The 18,474-nt window shown below is 35.1% G+C and overlaps 1 protein-coding gene across 1 annotated transcript; it reads left to right on the forward strand.

Annotated features, from left to right (window-relative positions):
* The first annotated feature begins 612 nt into the window (after positions 1 to 612).
* Positions 613 to 16,051, forward strand: LOC139686243 (uncharacterized). The gene is made up of 5 exons (XM_071583404.1): positions 613 to 903; positions 1,086 to 1,256; positions 2,896 to 3,120; positions 8,507 to 8,630; positions 14,431 to 16,051. The coding sequence occupies exons 1-5, from the start codon at positions 769 to 771 to the stop codon at positions 15,204 to 15,206; spliced, it is 1,431 nt and encodes a 476-aa protein (XP_071439505.1). The 5' UTR covers positions 613 to 768; the 3' UTR covers positions 15,207 to 16,051.
* The last annotated feature ends 2,423 nt before the right edge of the window (positions 16,052 to 18,474 follow it).

The following is an 18,474-nucleotide window of genomic DNA, read 5'->3' on the forward strand; positions in this document are numbered from 1 at the left end:
ATCTAATTCTGTAATAAAGTAAAAATAAGGCGGAATTAGCCTTTTTGTTGATATATTTGAGCTGATTGAGAATCATAGGTATCCTAATAACTTTCATTGGCATCGAACCTAAATGAATCAATTCGTTTATATTCCGTTCATTCTGTTCGAAGATCCAGGTCAAAAGATTCAAATTGTTTACGATGCCAGGATGTAAGAATAAGTATTGATTTAATCATGTAGCCGCTGAAATAGCATTACGGTAATATGGAAATGTGCTGGAATATAATGTGGATTTATAATATTTAGTTTATTCCATGGTAATACCTTCTAAGTGCTAAAGTCTCCTATTTGCTTCTCTCGAAAACTGCATTTCGAAAAGATTCATTTAGCGATTTGCTATTCTCGTTGAAATTGAGTAAAGTTAAAATTAAACGTTTTTCGTGACTCGCCATTAGCTCATTTACACATCAAAAAGCAATGAAAGTAATTTTTGTTCATCCAGTTTGGCGGATAAGTCAAATTATTCCGAGAAATGTGATCATACTTCTGACGCGTATTAAGTTCCTTTCTATTCAAATCAATCCATTGCTTTCAAAGGACCTTCTCAAAAGAAAGGAACAGATGAAGTTCGAAATGCAAGTGGCCAGCTGATAAATTGTTGATGTTGTGTGGAATTGGTGTTTTAATAACTTAAGATACTCCGTCAAGTAAATTGAGAAAGATACCAATATACTTATAGTTCTAGGTTGCCCAATAAATCATTCGGATTACTTCAAAACGGTCAGAATGTGCGATGAAGCCGAATTTGAAGTCTGTAGATTGTGTTTAAACAGTCGCGGATTGTTGATGAATGTTTTCGGCGAGAATAGTAAATTACAATTCAAGCTGGAAAAGACTATAGAGGATTTAATAGATGTTAAAGTAAGTTTAATTGTTTGTGTGACGGGTTTAAAAAATTATGTTTGTAATAAATCTTTAGTTAAAGATTTAGTAGATGGTTTATATATTCCGTTCACTTTTGTCAAAATGTACGTTTTTATTTGGGATGAAGAAGTTCCGTGCCTTATGTTGCTATAATTGTGACGAAATTATATATATATTAGGTGGTGGAGGATGCAAGTTACCCCTGGTTGGTGTGTTCTAACTGCATGGAGAAGCTTACGGAATTCCGGCTATTTAAGCGTCGATGTGCCGAGTGTTTGTGTGAGTTCTATAATCGCATCCAAAAGGAGTGCTATCCGGAGAGGAAAGACGTCATACCCAATCGACATGAGGTCAGTTAGTACATTAAAAGGAACCATTTCAGTAGCGAGGGCATATTTGGCCAAAAACTACTATTTCGTCATATGTTCCTTTATTAATGTGTAGAAAATCTATTTTCGTGTCAGTACTATCATTGTGATCAATGGTAATTATATTAAAGGTGAGCGAGTTGAGTATTTCCTCCGAAAGAAAACGATTGATTTATTGAAATTCTGATATTTAATTTCTCCGGGAATTTATTGCGAGAGGATTTTTTTTAGTTTTTTAAATGCCTCCTTATGTTTGCTTGATGGCATATAGACCTGAACAATGACCAAGTCTATCGGCTGTCTGTATACTTATACTGATGTGCTTAATGAAGCATATAAATAAGTATTTTTGTGTATATGCGCATGTAAATAAAAATATCATGGCCATTATAGCACGTGTGCAACGATGCACGAAATGGTGGAAGGGACAATTAGGTCTGAATTTGCTCAAATAAAGACCTCTATCAAACTATCCATCTATAAATAATATATCCCTTGCAAGGTCTCAGTGAATTAAAATTTTATGCAATATTATTGCCACCCCAATTGCTAAAGATAGGTCCTTCTCCCCTTTTTAATACTCTGCTAAGAGGTAAATATCATTCCATATTAGGATTTGTGTTTGTTAAACCCTATTATCATTTATGAAACTGACCATGCTTCATCCATGTGCTTATGATTTATAAGGAAGAGAATGATGTCCTAAGCCACGAGAACCTTGGTGCAGAGATCCCTGGAGAAAAGTTTGTTGAAGGAACATTGATCAAAGTTTGGTCATTGAGTAGTGTCACAGAAGCGGTTGATCCTTCAGTTCCAACTGGAACACTTCAGAGGGAGGACACTGATAGAGCTGGCAATCTGCTAAATTTTATGTCTGATAATAATAGCAATGAGGTAGAGATTCAGGGGAGGGAATTCAGTAGTTTTTCAGCAATTTTGCACTGCAGTCATTAACGATAATTTTCCCTAAGTTGACCATTTAAGGTGTGTCGATGGTGTGAGGTTTTATTTCTTTTTAAGCAGGATTAAGTAACATTCATAATTAATTTTTTGTGTACCTACCAAAACTTACACCTAATGGTTGACATATTATAATGTGTCATCCATTTAATGAATAGTTGATTCAAGCAATAGCCATTTGTCTTTTGTGTTATTTTTATTTGCATAATAAGTAATTCCAGGATGGTTCTGGTGCCAGGATTATATAAAACAGGGAATCGAGATTAATGCAGTGGCTATGGTACTGGCTTCTCACCCAGAGGGCTTGGGTTCAAATCACAGAGTTGTTGAACATTTTTCAGTGGTATCCCTACTTGAGGTGCTTTGAGGAGGGCACTCTGAGTGAGTACGCCGTCCGTTGGATGGGACATTAACCTACGGACCCCTTGTTGCCTTTCGTAGAGAGTAGGCTAATGCCGATGCCGGGTTTATCTCCACCTTTTATCCTTTCCTGTCCATCCCCTATGGTGCAAATGACCTTAACAGTTGGTCGCCTCCCTTTAATACTACTGCTACTATATAAAACAGCTTAACCTGAAGGATTTGTTGCCCTGATGTTCTTATTTTGAAATGTAGACCCTCTGCCATTATTAAATTGTAACATGTTTATGCATTGCATTAGTTTCCCAGTGAGATCAAGAAAGATATTGATGATGACACAATCATTAATGATGCTGTTGACAGTAGCGCTGTGGATGTCCGAGATGACATGATCATTGTCAAAATGGAGGTTGATGCTTCCAGTGGATTTTCTGCTTCTTCCATAAATGATATTGGTTCATCAATGGTCCCATCAATGCAGGAAGGTTGTAGTCTTTCTTCAGATAATAAAGAAGAAGTGAGTTTGGTAAGTGCACATATTCTCTTCATAAGTGTAATTTGCCACCTGTACTTTTATTCCAGTCTCATTCTAAGTCAAATGTTGTTCAATGCCACTCTCTATTTAAGATATGCTATGTTAGCAATGCCCTCCCCGGACTACAACCGTGATGTGGCGAAAGGGCTTGTGCATTCCGATGACTGCTAGAGCTGTGCTGGCATGGAGTAACAAATATTGCTCCTGGTAGGGTCACCCATGCCAGATAGGTCGAAGGTTAGGAGACAGATGAAAGGTAGTCCACGCAGCGTCTGTTCCTCAGTAAGGCAGCTTCAATGGCATCTGACCCCAGTGGGGCGGCCAGTAAGTGATAGTGTCACATTAAAAACACTATTGAGGAAGGCAATGGGAAACCACCTCAATTATTGTTCCCAAGATAAATATGATGTACAATACAGAGATTTTGAGTCCTGGCAACTACGGGGCTCAGCCCAATCAGCCATGTGTCCTGCCCGGCAGCAGGGAAAGCCAGGCTTCCACAGTCTTTATCCCATGAAACCCTTGCCAGAGAAAACCAGCAGCAATAGGGCAGAAGACACAGGAAAAGAAGACCATATTAGTTAGAATAGGAACTTGGAATGTTATGACAATGATGAGGGCAAAGAAACTGAAGGATATTAAGCGAGAGATGGAAAGGAAAAACATAGATATATTCTAGGTCTATGCGAGGTGAGATGGAAGGATAAAGAGGATTAATAGAGTGATAATTGCAGAATAATATACAGCAGCAGGGACGAGAACCAACAAGGGATTACCATAGTATTAAATAAAGAGGTAGAAAGAAGCATAGTCAACATAAAGCAGGTAACGTATAGATTATTACTAGTAGAGATAAAAGCAGAACTGACAAACTTGCTTATTCTTCAGGTATATATGTCACTGAGCAACCATAAAGAAAAAAAGGTTGATAGGATGATCAGTTAGAAGACAATCACGTGTATTCCCGCAGGGAAACATTTGATAGTGATGGGGGATTGGAATGGGATGATAGGAAAAAGAATAGATGGTGATGAGGTGGGAGACTACACTTGGGGCATGAGGTATGAATGTGGTGAGAAAGCGGTCAAGTTCTGCAGGAGACAGGGATAACTCATAAACTAATACTTGGTTCAGACACGACAAAAGATGCTGGTATACATGGAAAATACCAGGTGACTCAGAAAGGTATCAGCTAGATTATATTCTGGTTAGACACAGGTTTAGGAACAGTGTGATAAATTCCCACAATCTCATAGCAGATGCAGACTCCGACCACAATTTAGTTGTTATGAAATGTAGCATCCATTTCAAAAAGATAAGGCTAGGGTGGCAAGTTAGAAAATAAAATATAAATGCATTAAATGGTTTGAAAAGGAAGGAATACTAACAGGCTATAAAGGAAATCATGGAGGATGGTAAAGAGCTAAGTACTATTGAAGAAAAATGAGAAAGTATCAAGAAAGAATTATGGAAAGCTGCAAAAGACATTATTGGAACCGTTAATGCAAAAAGGAAAGGTAACCATAGATCACAGATGAGATGATTACAAAGATGGATTAAAGGAGAAAATGGAAGAATGTCAATACAGAATTAGGCAAAATGAAGTACAAAGAGTTGAACAATAATTTGAGGTGGGCAACAAATAAAGCAAAAGAACCTTGGTGGAAGATGCAGTGCAAGGATATGGAAAGTCTGCAGAGGAAGGGAGAAATTGGTGTGCTGTACAGCAAAGTTAAATCTTTATCGGGAAGTAAAAAGGGAGATCTATGCTAGCAGTTACAGATAAGGCGGGTAAGGTAATAGTTGATGCAGGAAAGGAGTATATACAAGAACAGTATAGTAAAGAACTTAGACCAACAAAGTTAGACATTGCAAAAGAATATGACGTAAAGGCAGACAGCTTAGGTCCAGGCATACTAGACAGAGAGATGGAAAGGGCATTAAGGGAGAGAAAACTAAATAAGGCCGTGAGGGTAGATAAAATTCCCATAGAACTATTGAAATGTTTACAAAAATGTGGGAGAAAGAGGCTAGGTACACTCATTTGCAGTATTTATGAGGAAGGAATCTGGCCGTAAGACTGTGAGATCTGTTTTATTTCCCATTCCAAAAAAGGTAAAGGTTATATCTTGTTAGGACTACAGGACCATAAGTTTGATATCTCACCCAGCAAAAGTAGTTCTCAGAATCATAAACAAAAGGATAGAGAATAGGGCAACTGTTTACTTATGGGATGATCAGTTTTGGTTTAGGAAGGGAGAGGTACACGTGATGCCATTGCAATAATGAGAGTATTAATTAAGAGGAATATAAAACACAACCAGGAGGTATTTGCCTGTTTTGTAGATTTTGAAAAATCATTTGATAGAGTGAATTGGGAAAAACTAATGAGTATATTGCAGAAAATAAGAATAGATTGGAAGGAAATGAGGCTAATCCGTGACCTGTACATGTCTCAGACTGCTCAGGTGAGAGTGAAGAATAAGAAGTCCAATAGTGGGTCCAAAAGTGGGCAGTATTAGGTAGGAAAATATATTAGGTAGGATTGCCAATTATCACCAGTGCTGTTCAACCTGCATGCAAAAGAAATGATTAAAGAGGCATGGGAAGAACTGGAGGTAGGAATGAAATTGGGCAGGGAAATTGTAAAATCAGTTAAGTTTTCTGATGACCTAGCTTTAGTTTGTCAGTCAGCCAAGGGGTTGCAGGCATTGCTGAGCAAATTGGAAATTCAGTGTGACAGGTATGGGATAAGAATCAATATTAATAAAACAAAGGTTATGCAGTTTTCTAGAAAGAAAAAGCTAAGCTAAGCATAAAAATAGGAGGGCAAAAACCTGAGCAGGTAAAACAATGTACGTATCTTGGAAGTATATTGGACCAATATGGTAAAGGTAGTAGGGATATATGGAAAAGAATTGCGCTAGGCAAAGAGGCTTTCACAAGGAAGGAGTTGATGACATTGAGTAAGGATATTAAGAAAAGACTCGTAAAAACTTTGATATGGAGCGTAGCTATGTACGGTGCGGAAACGTGGCCATTGAAGCAGGAAGATAGACATACATTGAAGGCTTTTGAAATATGGATGTGAAGAAGAATTAAGAAGGTTAAATGGACAGAGAAGAAAACAAATAAGGAAGTACTTGGTATGTTGGGCAAAGAAAAGGGTTTGTTGGGAGAAATCCTTTAGAGGCAGGAAAGAGGTTTTTACCGACAGTGGGATGTTGAAGACTGTAATAGAGGAGAGAATGTTTGGCAAATGAGGAAAGGGAAGGAACAGAATAAGGATGTTGGACGGGATGAAAGGAAGAAAAAAGTACTTAGAGTTGAAGAGGGTTCTGATGTAAAGTAGGATACTATATTTATATTTTGTTTAAAATGTTTATTTCATAGCTATTTTCATCTAAAAACCTACGTTAATTAGTAGATTACCTTATAATAAAAATGTTAGCATTGAGACCATATTCTCATGTCTGTAAACAGTAGATTGTTGTGAATTTAATGCATAAGGGTTTGTTTCTTTGGCTCTATTCGAAGGTAATATGGCAAAACCTATCATTTTCTTAAAACTATAATATGCAGTGAATTGCTTGTGTGTTTAAGTATAGAAATATTTACAGACATATGTAATGGACTGTATATTTAAAATAATGAGAAAATGAAATATTCAGCCGCATGTTCTCAACAAAACATTTCTAATTTATAAGGAAATGGTTGTCCCGTTAAGAAATATTTTCCCTTAAGTCTCATAGATTTCAATGAATTCAAAGATTTTAAATATCTCTAGCCACGGTTGATAACTTCATGTATGATGATTGGCTGAAAACAAATGGACACATGCTTGTAGACCAGAAACTAAATGACCTTAAGGAGACCTCTTCGTGGCATGTGGAAGTCTTATTAAGGTTGGAGGTTTTTATATTCATACTGATTATTTTGAATAGTGGAAGAATTGAGCCATGTTCTATTGCCATGTCAATGCAAAAGAAACAGCATGCTGTTTTCAACTTTTTAATTGCTGAAAAAGTGTCATGTACTGAGATTTATCATCGGTTAAATCCTATTGATGATGATAATGCTATTGATATGTCAACTGTTAATCAATGGATAATAAAATACAATGATTAATAGCCTGGAAAAGCCTTAATTATTGATGAAACATGCAGCAGATATCTGATCACTGTCACACACAATAAACATAGCATCAAAAATGCATATCACTCATCAGAGATTTGATTCAAAATGACTTAAAATAGCTCAAAAGGTATCTCAAACCATATTGAAATACCCAAGAAACCTTTTGGCTTCATTAATAAGCAATTAAGATGATATATAATTTGTGAACGATGGAGTCCAAGCCATCTCACAGACAACAATTACTTGCTTGGATTGTAATGTTGCCAGCAACTCATTATTCCTGCAATCTTGTGCCTTGCAATTTTTTTGTTCTTCCTCCGCCCAACAATCCTCAAGGTATAACATTACACCTAAGGCTATAAGGTGAATGCAGCAGTCAATAGTAGCATGGTGTTTAACTTGTGTTGACATAGCACAAGATAACATCTTAATATATCTGCTTCTCAAGATACACTGAATTAATGTAAAAACCTCAAACCTGTCTATGTATGTTAATGGGAAATGCTACTTCTGTATGCGACCTGGAATGCTTCTGAAGGTCATTTTCTCTGTGATCTACAGGCATCTGTGCATTAGTTTTCAGCCTATCCTTGTACTTTCTTAAAGAGAGATATGGTCACTGACATATTGAGTCTTGAGTTAGTTTTTATCTGTATCAGCTCTTTTCAATTTCTCCTGCTAGAGGTTTTACAGTATTTTGAACTGTGTTGAGAAATTAAAAGTAACTTTCCTCTCCTTACAAAATGGAGCCTGACATTAAAATCTAGGAATCTGGGACAAGCTTGCCATTATCTGTGTATCATTTCATTTTCCTTTATCTTTTTCAACATCTCTAGCTGTGCTTTTTTATGTATTTCTGCTCATACTTCTTGACCTTCATAAAATTCTCTCCTTAATATCTCACAGACTTGATCATCTCATTACCAATCAATATTCTCTTTCTATCTACATTTATCTTATCCTGATACCTTTCTATTTCTCCCAACGATCCCCTCCCTTCTCCTCATTTATCATGCCTTTCCTATTTTCCTTTCCACTGGTGACCACTTAAGGCCTGCCAATCCTATTCTTCTGATTTTGTTAGTTATTAGGAAAATGTCAATATTTCTGCCAACCAATTTGCATTCATATGGAGCTTTGCACATTTTTTAATTCAAAGTTTGATGATTGGATTAGCATTTGCTGAAATTTTTTACCTGGATATGCTCCAAGTGTTAAATGTTTGTCTGTGATTTTTTAGGCCAATCCACAAGTTGATGAATCACACTTATCCTTTAATGAAGAAGTGATAATTAAGGTGGAAAGGGACGTTGATGATCCTCAGAAAGAAGGATGCATGGTAGGAGATGTGTTGAAGTTGCAAGGTAAGGACTGCTCAGGAATCTACTCTATTATTACTTTGGCTAATTTATGGTTATATAGATCTGCAGTAGAATTAACCATAAAAATATACACAAGTCTTAAATGCAAGTACCTTGATATGGTTGGTAATTTGCAACTATCATCTGAGTGCCTGTCATTAACCTAATATTCACTTATATAAACATAAATTGTGATTTAAAGAGTAATCTGAAAGAAATAAAAAATTAGATTTCCTGCACCACTATTTGGTTGGAGTGGGATGAAATTACTTGGAGTAGGTAAAGAAAATATTAAGCTTGGCCAGGAAACAGGTCTCAGTAATTTTGAAGGAATAAAAGTAGCAGGATGACAGTTACTGTAAATATAATATAAAACCTTTGAGTGCCAACTTATGCCAAATTAAATAGAATCAACAATCAAACGATGCTATCCCTTAACTATGTTTTGTTCTAAACAGAAGCAAGGAAAGTTAAGTAATAATTCATGAAGCATATGTGAACATCACTGTGTCTTACTCAAACGTTTTCAGGTGTTTAAAGGCCTTTAAGTAGGGCCAGAAATAGGTTCACAGCAAAGAATGCTCTAGGTGTCCATTTACCAGCAAAACCAACCACAATTTGGCTCATGTTTGACAACTGTAGCCCTCTGACCATGAATTAAGTACCCAAATCATTGTTGGCAAACTGATATTTACATCGACTGTTGCGTTTTGCATTGTTACTAATGGTCAAGTTATAAGGAAAGTGTATACCCAGCTCTTACCCGAGGTATTTAAGTTCCTCAACAAGTACCATGTGCCAATCCTGCCGCAGCCTTCTTATAATCCTGATATCACCCCAGCAGACTTCTTTTAGTACCTTACAGTAAAGGTTCAGCTGAAAGGATCCCAGTTTTCATCCATGGAAGAGATCATATTAGCCATGATAAAAACCTTGTGAGAGGTCCCCAAAGATATCTTCCAGGGTATATTCCATTCACGGCATATTCACAGGGAAAAATATGTGGGGTCGCAAGGACAGTACTTTAAAGCATTTTAAGTATTTTTGCAAATTTGTCAAAAATTACTTTAAAAATTATTTTTATTTAAAAACCTGTCCTTACAGGGGGCATTTTGAAAATAAAAATACTTTCAAAATGCCTCCTGCAAGGGCAGTTGGTTAGTTTTTGATTTTATTTGTGTTTGATTGGGGAGCACTCTGAGTCTGTTCTTCCTGCCTTCTTTGCGATATTCTTAGAATTCTCCTCTTCTTTCTGACCATTCCAATAAAACTTTCTTGTTTTCCTCTCTTAAATTCATATTATCCAAGCTAAACTTTCAAAAGCCTTCAATTCACCCTTCACCCTCCAATTCATCTTGCTTCAATGACTGTGTTCCCACTGTAAAATGAAACCTATGTTATCGCTGACTTTATTTGAACTGCAAATCAAAAAGAATCCTAATTTTTTGAGGTTGCATGCTCAGTCCGTAATCATCACTACCAGATATCTTTGTGGGGATAAGAAGTAACCTTATTATTAGATAGAATGAATAAGTGTTCAGTGGGCCATAACAATATTTTACCACTACAAATCTTAGTTATTTGTTCAAAGAGTATCTCTATCAATCTAGGGAATTTTTAAAGCTGGGAAAGAAATAGAAATCTGATTTTACCAAATCAGATGATATGATAATGTACCAATTAGTTGTATTTTACTTTGTTTATGTATTATTGCTATGGCAGCAATACAAGTAAGATAATCTCTATTCTCTTGATAAAAGATGCAATTTTTTAATGCAAATGAGGCATTTGTTCTTGCTTCTTTGGTTGTGCTACTTTATACAATAAATAATCAAAATGAGGCCATAAAAACATTATTGTGGAAAATTTAGTCTACATCAAGTTTGCCCCATTTCAAAGTACTCTGAATTTATTTAAAGTATCCTGGGAAATCCTCAGTCATCTTCCCAGTGATGCCCTTTCATGAATTTTTTGCATTTTGAGGATACGAATAAGTCACAGAATGTCAAGATCTGGCAAACAAAAAGGATGATCAAGGATGTTGATGAAATATTTTGCCAGGAATAGGTGAAAAGTCAACACTGACCTTGCAGGTACATTGTCATGAGAAAGTACGCATCCATCATGTTTGGTTAAAATACTAGTGATCATGATAGATTTTCTTAAATTCAGGTCATCAGCCATTATTTGGACAATATATCAATGATTGATAGGGACAAAGTAATTTACAGTAAAATACATGGTCAATGTTGTGATCAAGACTGGAAACTGAAAGTCTTCCTGGCCTTGCATCATCCGTGGCATCTTGCCAGTCATCTTCAAGATGCTTGATTAACTTGAAAATGGTTTTTTTCTTCAGAGCATCATTACCGTAAATAGCTGTCAAAAATTAAGTAATTTCTTGGTTATTTTTATGGCACTTTAACAAAAACTTGATGTTGATTTGTTGCTTTTCAATCAATTTCCATTAACAACAAGGGGTAAAAATAACAGTAACTAATAGAACAAGCACCATAAGCACAGCTCAATGATCTATCTAATGACCCATAACTATTCCACAAGAGGTAAATCGAATCTAAATACTACTTATTGTAGATTGTCATCAACTTACAACACATTTCACAATATGAACATACGACTGCATGACAACTATCTGCCTACTCAGTTGAAATCAGATGGTATCCAGAGTTTCAAGAAAAGGGTATATACCTGGTTACTTGCTCACCCACTTTACTCATTGGATGAATTCTTTTGTGACAATCTTCTTCACATTTAAGAACTTATGTTTATATATTAAGTAATATTATGATTGACGACATTTAATATGGTTGTACCATTTTTAAAATGAATAAAGTATTATTATTATTATTATCAAGTAGTCAATGGCTTATTGGATCTCAGAGAACTGGTTTTGCCAGTAAGAGGGGATAAAGTCTATGTCATGGCCACCAGGTTACATCAGTTGGAAGATTTTTTGCACAGACTGCATATAGTTGGTCCAGAATGTAAGTGTAATATTGCCAATTGGTTGGTTTAGCATTAAGAAGATAATCATTCTACAGAATCCCTTCTGCATCCCATAAAACTAAAACTTTGAGTTTCCAGCCAACTGCTCAGCTTTTGCTTCATTTGGTTATGGTGAATCAACATTGTTTCACTGCCCTACCTGCTGTTTAATCTCTGAGATATAGTATTCTATCCAAGTTTCACCTATGGTCACAAATAAGTGTAGAGAGTTTTATTGATTGGTCTTAAAACTGGTCATTGAGTATGATTATGTATGAAAAAACTAGGAATTGCTGTAACTATAGCTTTAATTGGATTAATCCCTTAATATTCATTTCATTGCAACATTTTTAGAGTATGAATATCATTCACCTTGAGCAGGGTTCAAACCTGGAACTCTCAATCTGCAGCCAAGTGCTTTTGCTGGGTAAGCTATTGAGGTATCCTCTTCAACTCTGAAATATAACCCTCGTGGTGGGTGATACATCACACATGACTACGAGTGCCCGTGACATTGTATATATGGCATTTAGCCACAAAATCTTGTTCCTTAAAAGCCCTTAAAAATTCAGAGTTTAAAGGAATGCATCCTTAGCTGAGATGAGGTATTTGAGTTGGGCATTTAAGGGATCTGAGTTAGACCCTGGGTCAAGGAAACTAATTTTTAGACTCTGAAATTGTTGAATAATTATATGCACTTTGAAAATGTGATTTTTGAAGTGAGAGCTAAAGAGGTATGGATTTCAGGCTGAGGAATATAGGTGTGAAGAATAGGTAATGGGCAGAAAAGAACACAAATGACTTATCTATTTAATCATAAGGAATTACCTGTAATTATGTGAAAAAGTCATTAAATTCAGAGGAATAGGTCATTTTGCCATGCATTGTCTTGATAAATGCAATCATTATGTAATTGCCTCTATTGTTTATATTAAAGGATTCTTTCCAGAAGTATTGAATTTCTTAAGCGGATGCTATTGATCAGAGTGAGACAAACCACTTAAAATAGGGGTTAGAGATGCTTAGTATTGCTGTAAAACCAGTCCCAGTGCTCTCCATACTTCAAAAGCAGCAGGACATTAGTTAGTAGAGTTATTGTCAACCTCTGCATGCCTACTATATCAGGAAAAAAATGGAATTAATCATCAAGCAATGCTCTTCAATTACTATGTCTTCAGGAGATCAGCAAAACTGATTCCTGAGGCTTACAGGGAGTCTACTCTGACCTACTCATAAGTTTTGATGTAGTTAAAGGCCTTAAAGTAAGACCAGGAAAAGGTTCACAAATGAGCAATGATCTACAAAGGCTTTGCATGAAGTGAAATGGAAGAAATTGATCAATATACTGCAGAAAAATGGAATAGATTTGAGGGATAAGAGATTAAACCTGTTCATTTTTTTGAGTCTTATCAGTGAGAGATATAAAGTCTAGATTAGCAGTGTTAAGAAGAGGTGTAGGACATGGTTTGTCTATTATAACTGGTGCTATGTAATATAATTTTAGGGAAATGATTAGAGAGGGATTTGATGAACTGATGACAGAAATGTCAGTTGGTTAGGAATCCATACAATCAGTAAGGTTTGCTGATGGCCAAGCTTTAATTTGTTGGTTTGGCAAGAGTTTCTTATCAGTACTGGGTGAGTCAGAAAATCAGTGTCATAGATATGGGATGAGAATCAATATTAGCAAAAAATATAATGGTTGAGTCTGAGGTTAACATTATAATAAAAGTGCAAAACCTAAAGCAAGGGGAAACTGTTTCTGAATCTAGGTAGTGTTTTGGACCATTTATTTTTGCAAGAAGGATGCAAAATGGCAAATGGACCAAAGTGAAAATAAAAATCTGTGTATGGTGAGGAAAGGTAAATATTGTTTGAAAAAATATTAAGATGCATGAAAATAGGAATGAAAGCATATTGGGAAAATTTAAAGACTGCAAGAAAAAGGAGAATGTAGGTTGAATGAATAAGTAGGCACAGGAATAGGATAGATTGAGACTTTGGTTGGAATGAAGAGAAGAGAGAAGCATAAAGAAGTAGAGGGGCCTGTTTGAAAAGAGAATGTTAAGTTATATTTTAATAAGATAAATATATTATTAATATGGTAGTTGTTTCCATCTAAAACAACCTTAATCAGGATATTACTTAATTATACATAAAATAAATACCTGATTTGATTAAAAAGAATTATCAATGATGGATTTAATCAAGTATATAACAAAAAATCATAAAAATCTAGGCGGGAAAAAATTAAGGTTAGTGTTCCTCTAACTTTTCATGGAATACCTAGAGATATAAGATATCACAGTCAGTAAATGCTGTGCAAGAAAGATCAAAAGAGTGGCTATTTTGAGAAGTGAATTAAGGCATAGTATAAAACACAATAAATTATACAAATATAGCTTATAATTATAACTCTTTAAGCTATCATTTTTGTTTACATGTTACCTGCTGTCAAGCCAGAGCTGACTGGCTTAACAGGAAGAAGATTAATATTCCATTAATCAATATTTAATCTCTATTATCATTATATATTATCAATTTCAACCCTTCAAATATCACTATGATATTTGATAAGGTTTGCCTGTAAATCTACGTTGCATTGATTGTCTTAATTGTTTGGATAACATATATGAAGAAAAGTTATACCATTAGAGGTGAAAATAAAATGATGAAATTAATAGATAGACATGCAGATGAACTCAATATTAATATATAAATTAATGTTAGTGATATTTAGATGAGCATACAGATTTACATTGCAGGACTACAGCACTGTGTGATCCAACTCTTTCAGATGGTGCCCAAGGACAAGTTGGTGAAGATAAGGATGTTGTAGGAAATCTTTTGCACACGTGTCAAATTTGCAACCAAGTTTTTAAGCAATTAGAACTTCTCGAAGCCCACAGGATGTGTGAGCACCTTAAGGAGGGGAAGCAAGTGAATTGTGATGTTTGTTCCATGACATTTGGATACCAAAACGAACTCAATAAGCATGTGAAATCAGTGCATACTATGAAAAAGAAGCACCAATGCCAAGAATGCTCAAAATACTTCAAAAATCAGAGTGAACTCAGAACTCATATGATGAGACATACTGGAGAGAAGCCCATCAAATGTAAGATTTGTTCAAAAGGCTTTGCTAAAAATGGTCATCTCAATAAGCACATGGTGATACACAGTGATGAGAAGCCGTACAAGTGTGAGATTTGTTTGAAAGGTTTCAAGGTCAGTGGTAATCTGAAGAAGCACCATTTGGTACATACTGGTGAAAGGCCTTACAAGTGTGAGATTTGTTTGAAAAGTTTTTCTCAAAAGGTTTCTCTTAAAGGACATATGTTGACACATACAGACGAGAGGCCATTCAAATGTGAGATTTGTTCAAAATGTTTCCGTACAACCTTCAACCTTAAAGATCACTTATTGACCCACACTGATGAAAAACCTCATAAATGTGAAGTGTGTTCAAAAGGTTTCCGTCTGAAGCAACACCTTCATAACCACATGTCGACACATGGAAGTTTGCCATATAAGAGAATAATTGTTAAAAAATTGTATATTAAAAAACATTGACCTCAAATTTTAATTCCTGAGAAACTGCAGGAGATGCCACAAATTTTAATGTATAACATCACAAAAAATTAAGCAAAATGAATGTAACATTTTTATTGGCAGTATTTAAATCTTCCAAAGATTTTTCCTTGTTAACCCTCTTAGTGCGGCAGGCCGATATATCGGCTTTCGTATCCCAGGCAAAAAGTGCGGCGGGCCAATATATCGGCTCTTGTGTAGGCTTTTGTTTAAATCGTTGTAACTTATGGTTTTTTCTTTAATAATTTATGGTTTTGTGCTATCAATAGGTTGAATTCCATAGAGTTACGTTACTATTTTATAAAATTTTTATTAGCAATTTTAAATGCTTTTAAAAAAGTATAATTCTTATCATAATTTTTCATTCAGTTTTGTACATGTCGGGAAGCTCTGCCTAATTGTTTGCTCATTTTTTTTTCTGAGTAGTCTTTCCACTATGAAAAGCCACTGAAAGGCTACTAATCTGTTTTCATCTGTAATCTCTTGAATGTGTTGTGGTGTTGATATATACCTGCTTATTCAGACTTTTTGAGACGATGGAAATGAGAGCACTGCTTTGTAATCATTTTGGTTTCTCTTGCCGTCTGTCGTATCTAATCAATTGCACCCTGTGTAATGTATTACATTGTCAGCAGTTCTCTGTGAGTTAGAACTTTATTTTTTTTCTGCCTTTAGATTGTAAGCACATTGCCGCAGTCTCAAGGAAAGGGGAAGAGTCCCAGTTTGACTCAGTGTGATCAGCCTTTTCAACAAAATCAAACTATCGAAGAGGCTGACAAAAAATTGTAACTCACTGGTTATTCTTTATTTATTTATAATATTTTCTACATGTCTTTTTGATTCTTAATTATATTTAAATATCATAGTTTAATTGAAAAATGTTTAAAAAAATATTAGTTTTGTGTCTAAAAATCGAAATATTATTGCTAAAAAAATATTCTTCAAATTTATTATACTTTAATAATTACATTTATTATTCAGATGATGTAAATGTATTACATCATTATTAACTACAATATTATATTTTAAAATAAAAAAACTGCATATGGATATCCAAACAAATAACTTCATAATGTTTTTTTTCCTAAGGTGATACATTTTCTTAAATTACACCTCGCACTTCTCACTAAGTACCCCTGGAATCCCCACCACACTAAGAGGGTTAATGTGCAAGAAAGTAAAAGAATTTGATTAGATTTGCGGTATAGTGAGAGAAAATGTCTTACTTTAAGGAATGTAGATGATATTTAATCAATAAAAGTTATATGAGAAGCCTAATTATGACTATTGTAATTATCAGAAAAGTTATTTAAGAAGGTTAAATTATAAAAACATTTTAAGGAACAAATTTTATTGCCTTATATTCTATTGTCAGCCAGGAGGTTAACTGCTTTGTAGTATTCTTTTTTCATAGGAAAATCTATGTAGAAACTAAAAGGTTTATAATAGATTAGTAGGTAGAACCTGAGCAATAAGAAAAACAGCACTAGGTTATAAATAGCAATTAATTACATGCCAACATTATTCATGCCATCTTTGGAATATATGAGGGCAAATAACTAAATATAATCTTAAGTGTTAAAAATTTATGATAAGTTAAATTCCAGGGTTATTGAAGATGGGAGATGAACAATTACATGATTAATTGTACTCTTTTCCACAAAAACCTGCTTTATGGATACTCTTGCTAACAGAAATAAAAAAACTTCCAAATTGTACTTTCAAAATTATTTCTATTCCAATGCATTTCATTTCATCAAACTATCTTGAGGTACAAGACAAGATTGAAATTGTGATACATCATATTTATACCTGTTTTAGGAATAGGAAAAAGAAAAAGGGAAAGGAGTTAGGTCAGCAGGAAAAAAGGGAAAATATACTAAACCTAAAGAAGCAGAGTATATGATGAAATTGAGATGTAAAACGAGGGGGGAAAAGTAAGACTTGTGGTCATCATTTGGGAAGATAGTAGCTGGTATCCTGGTGGTTAGGAGGTGAGAAGAATAAAGAAAGGTTAATTGAGAAGGGAATATGGATGGATGGGAAGGGAATATGGATAGCTTGAGGGATGATATATGTGTGATTTTAAGGACATTTTGGGGGAAGGGTAGTTCAACATACTGAGAGTGGAGAATAAGGGATGGTTAGATGCAATATATGCCAAAGGATAGAATCAGTATGAAAGAGAGGATATTGCTGTTTGCTTTAAAATGAAAATTTGTTTATCAAAATGAGGAACTTCCCCTACATCTCACCTTAATCTGTTGAATACAACATCTGCCAATTTCTTTCACAAACTTAGGCCGTAAAAACTTGAATCAATCAATGTTGAATGGCAGGTGCATTGCAATGATAAAGAATCCATCTATTATGTTTGGTTATATAATGTGCACTGTTAATTTTTCTTAGTTCAGTCCTTTGGCTATCATTCAGACAGGTTTTAGACAATCAGTGGGAACAAGAGACTGCATATGATGAATGTTGTCATCAACACAGCTGGTTGAAGGTTTCCCAGACTTATATCAAGCATTGTATCTTGTTAGCTTTCTTCAAAAGGCTTACTTCACTTGAAAATAAATGATTTATTCACAGCATTATCATTGTAAACAGCTCAATAAGAAAGGAAAAGACTGTCAACCTTGTGTTGGAGGTGTTTTCCCTTCGGTTTGCTGAAGAGGACCATTTTGTGGCCAAAACATGCATGTTAGATGCATATCCTTGTGTGCGCTCTATACCTGTGTCCAGATTCTCCCAGAAGTTGGGCCCTTTTGAGTGTGTGTTTCTTGAGTGTGTATGATTGGTCTATACCAGTCACAAAGCGTGTGCTTGAGAATATCCTGGAAACTTTAACGGGTCTACTCCACAGCCTTGTGAAGGATTCCATCTCCATCTGAAATTCTTTAACAGGGTCTCACAGCCTCGTGAAGGATTTCAGTCAGGATAGTGTGCATGTGGCTGTGTGTTGGTCCCTGACGTGGATTAATTTCCCGTAAACCACCACAGAGGGTATTCTGGTCGAGAGGTTGTGGTTGGTCCCTGATGTGATCCCCGTTAAACCAACCCAACAATTGGTCTGATGAGAGATTGGCAACTAATTTTTACAGCCATTGGAGATTTCTTCTTCTTTCTTTTTTAATTGAGTGGCCATAGAGTTCATTATTTCTTACTATTGTAAACAGCTATCAATGTTTAAGTAATTTCTTAATCAATTTTACTGTACTTCACAATAAAAAACGATGTTGATATATTA

Source organism: Hetaerina americana, unplaced genomic scaffold, assembly GCF_022747635.1.
Source record: "Hetaerina americana unplaced genomic scaffold, ioHetAmer1.1.p SCAF_135, whole genome shotgun sequence".
Lineage (NCBI taxonomy): Eukaryota > Metazoa > Arthropoda > Insecta > Odonata > Calopterygidae > Hetaerina > Hetaerina americana.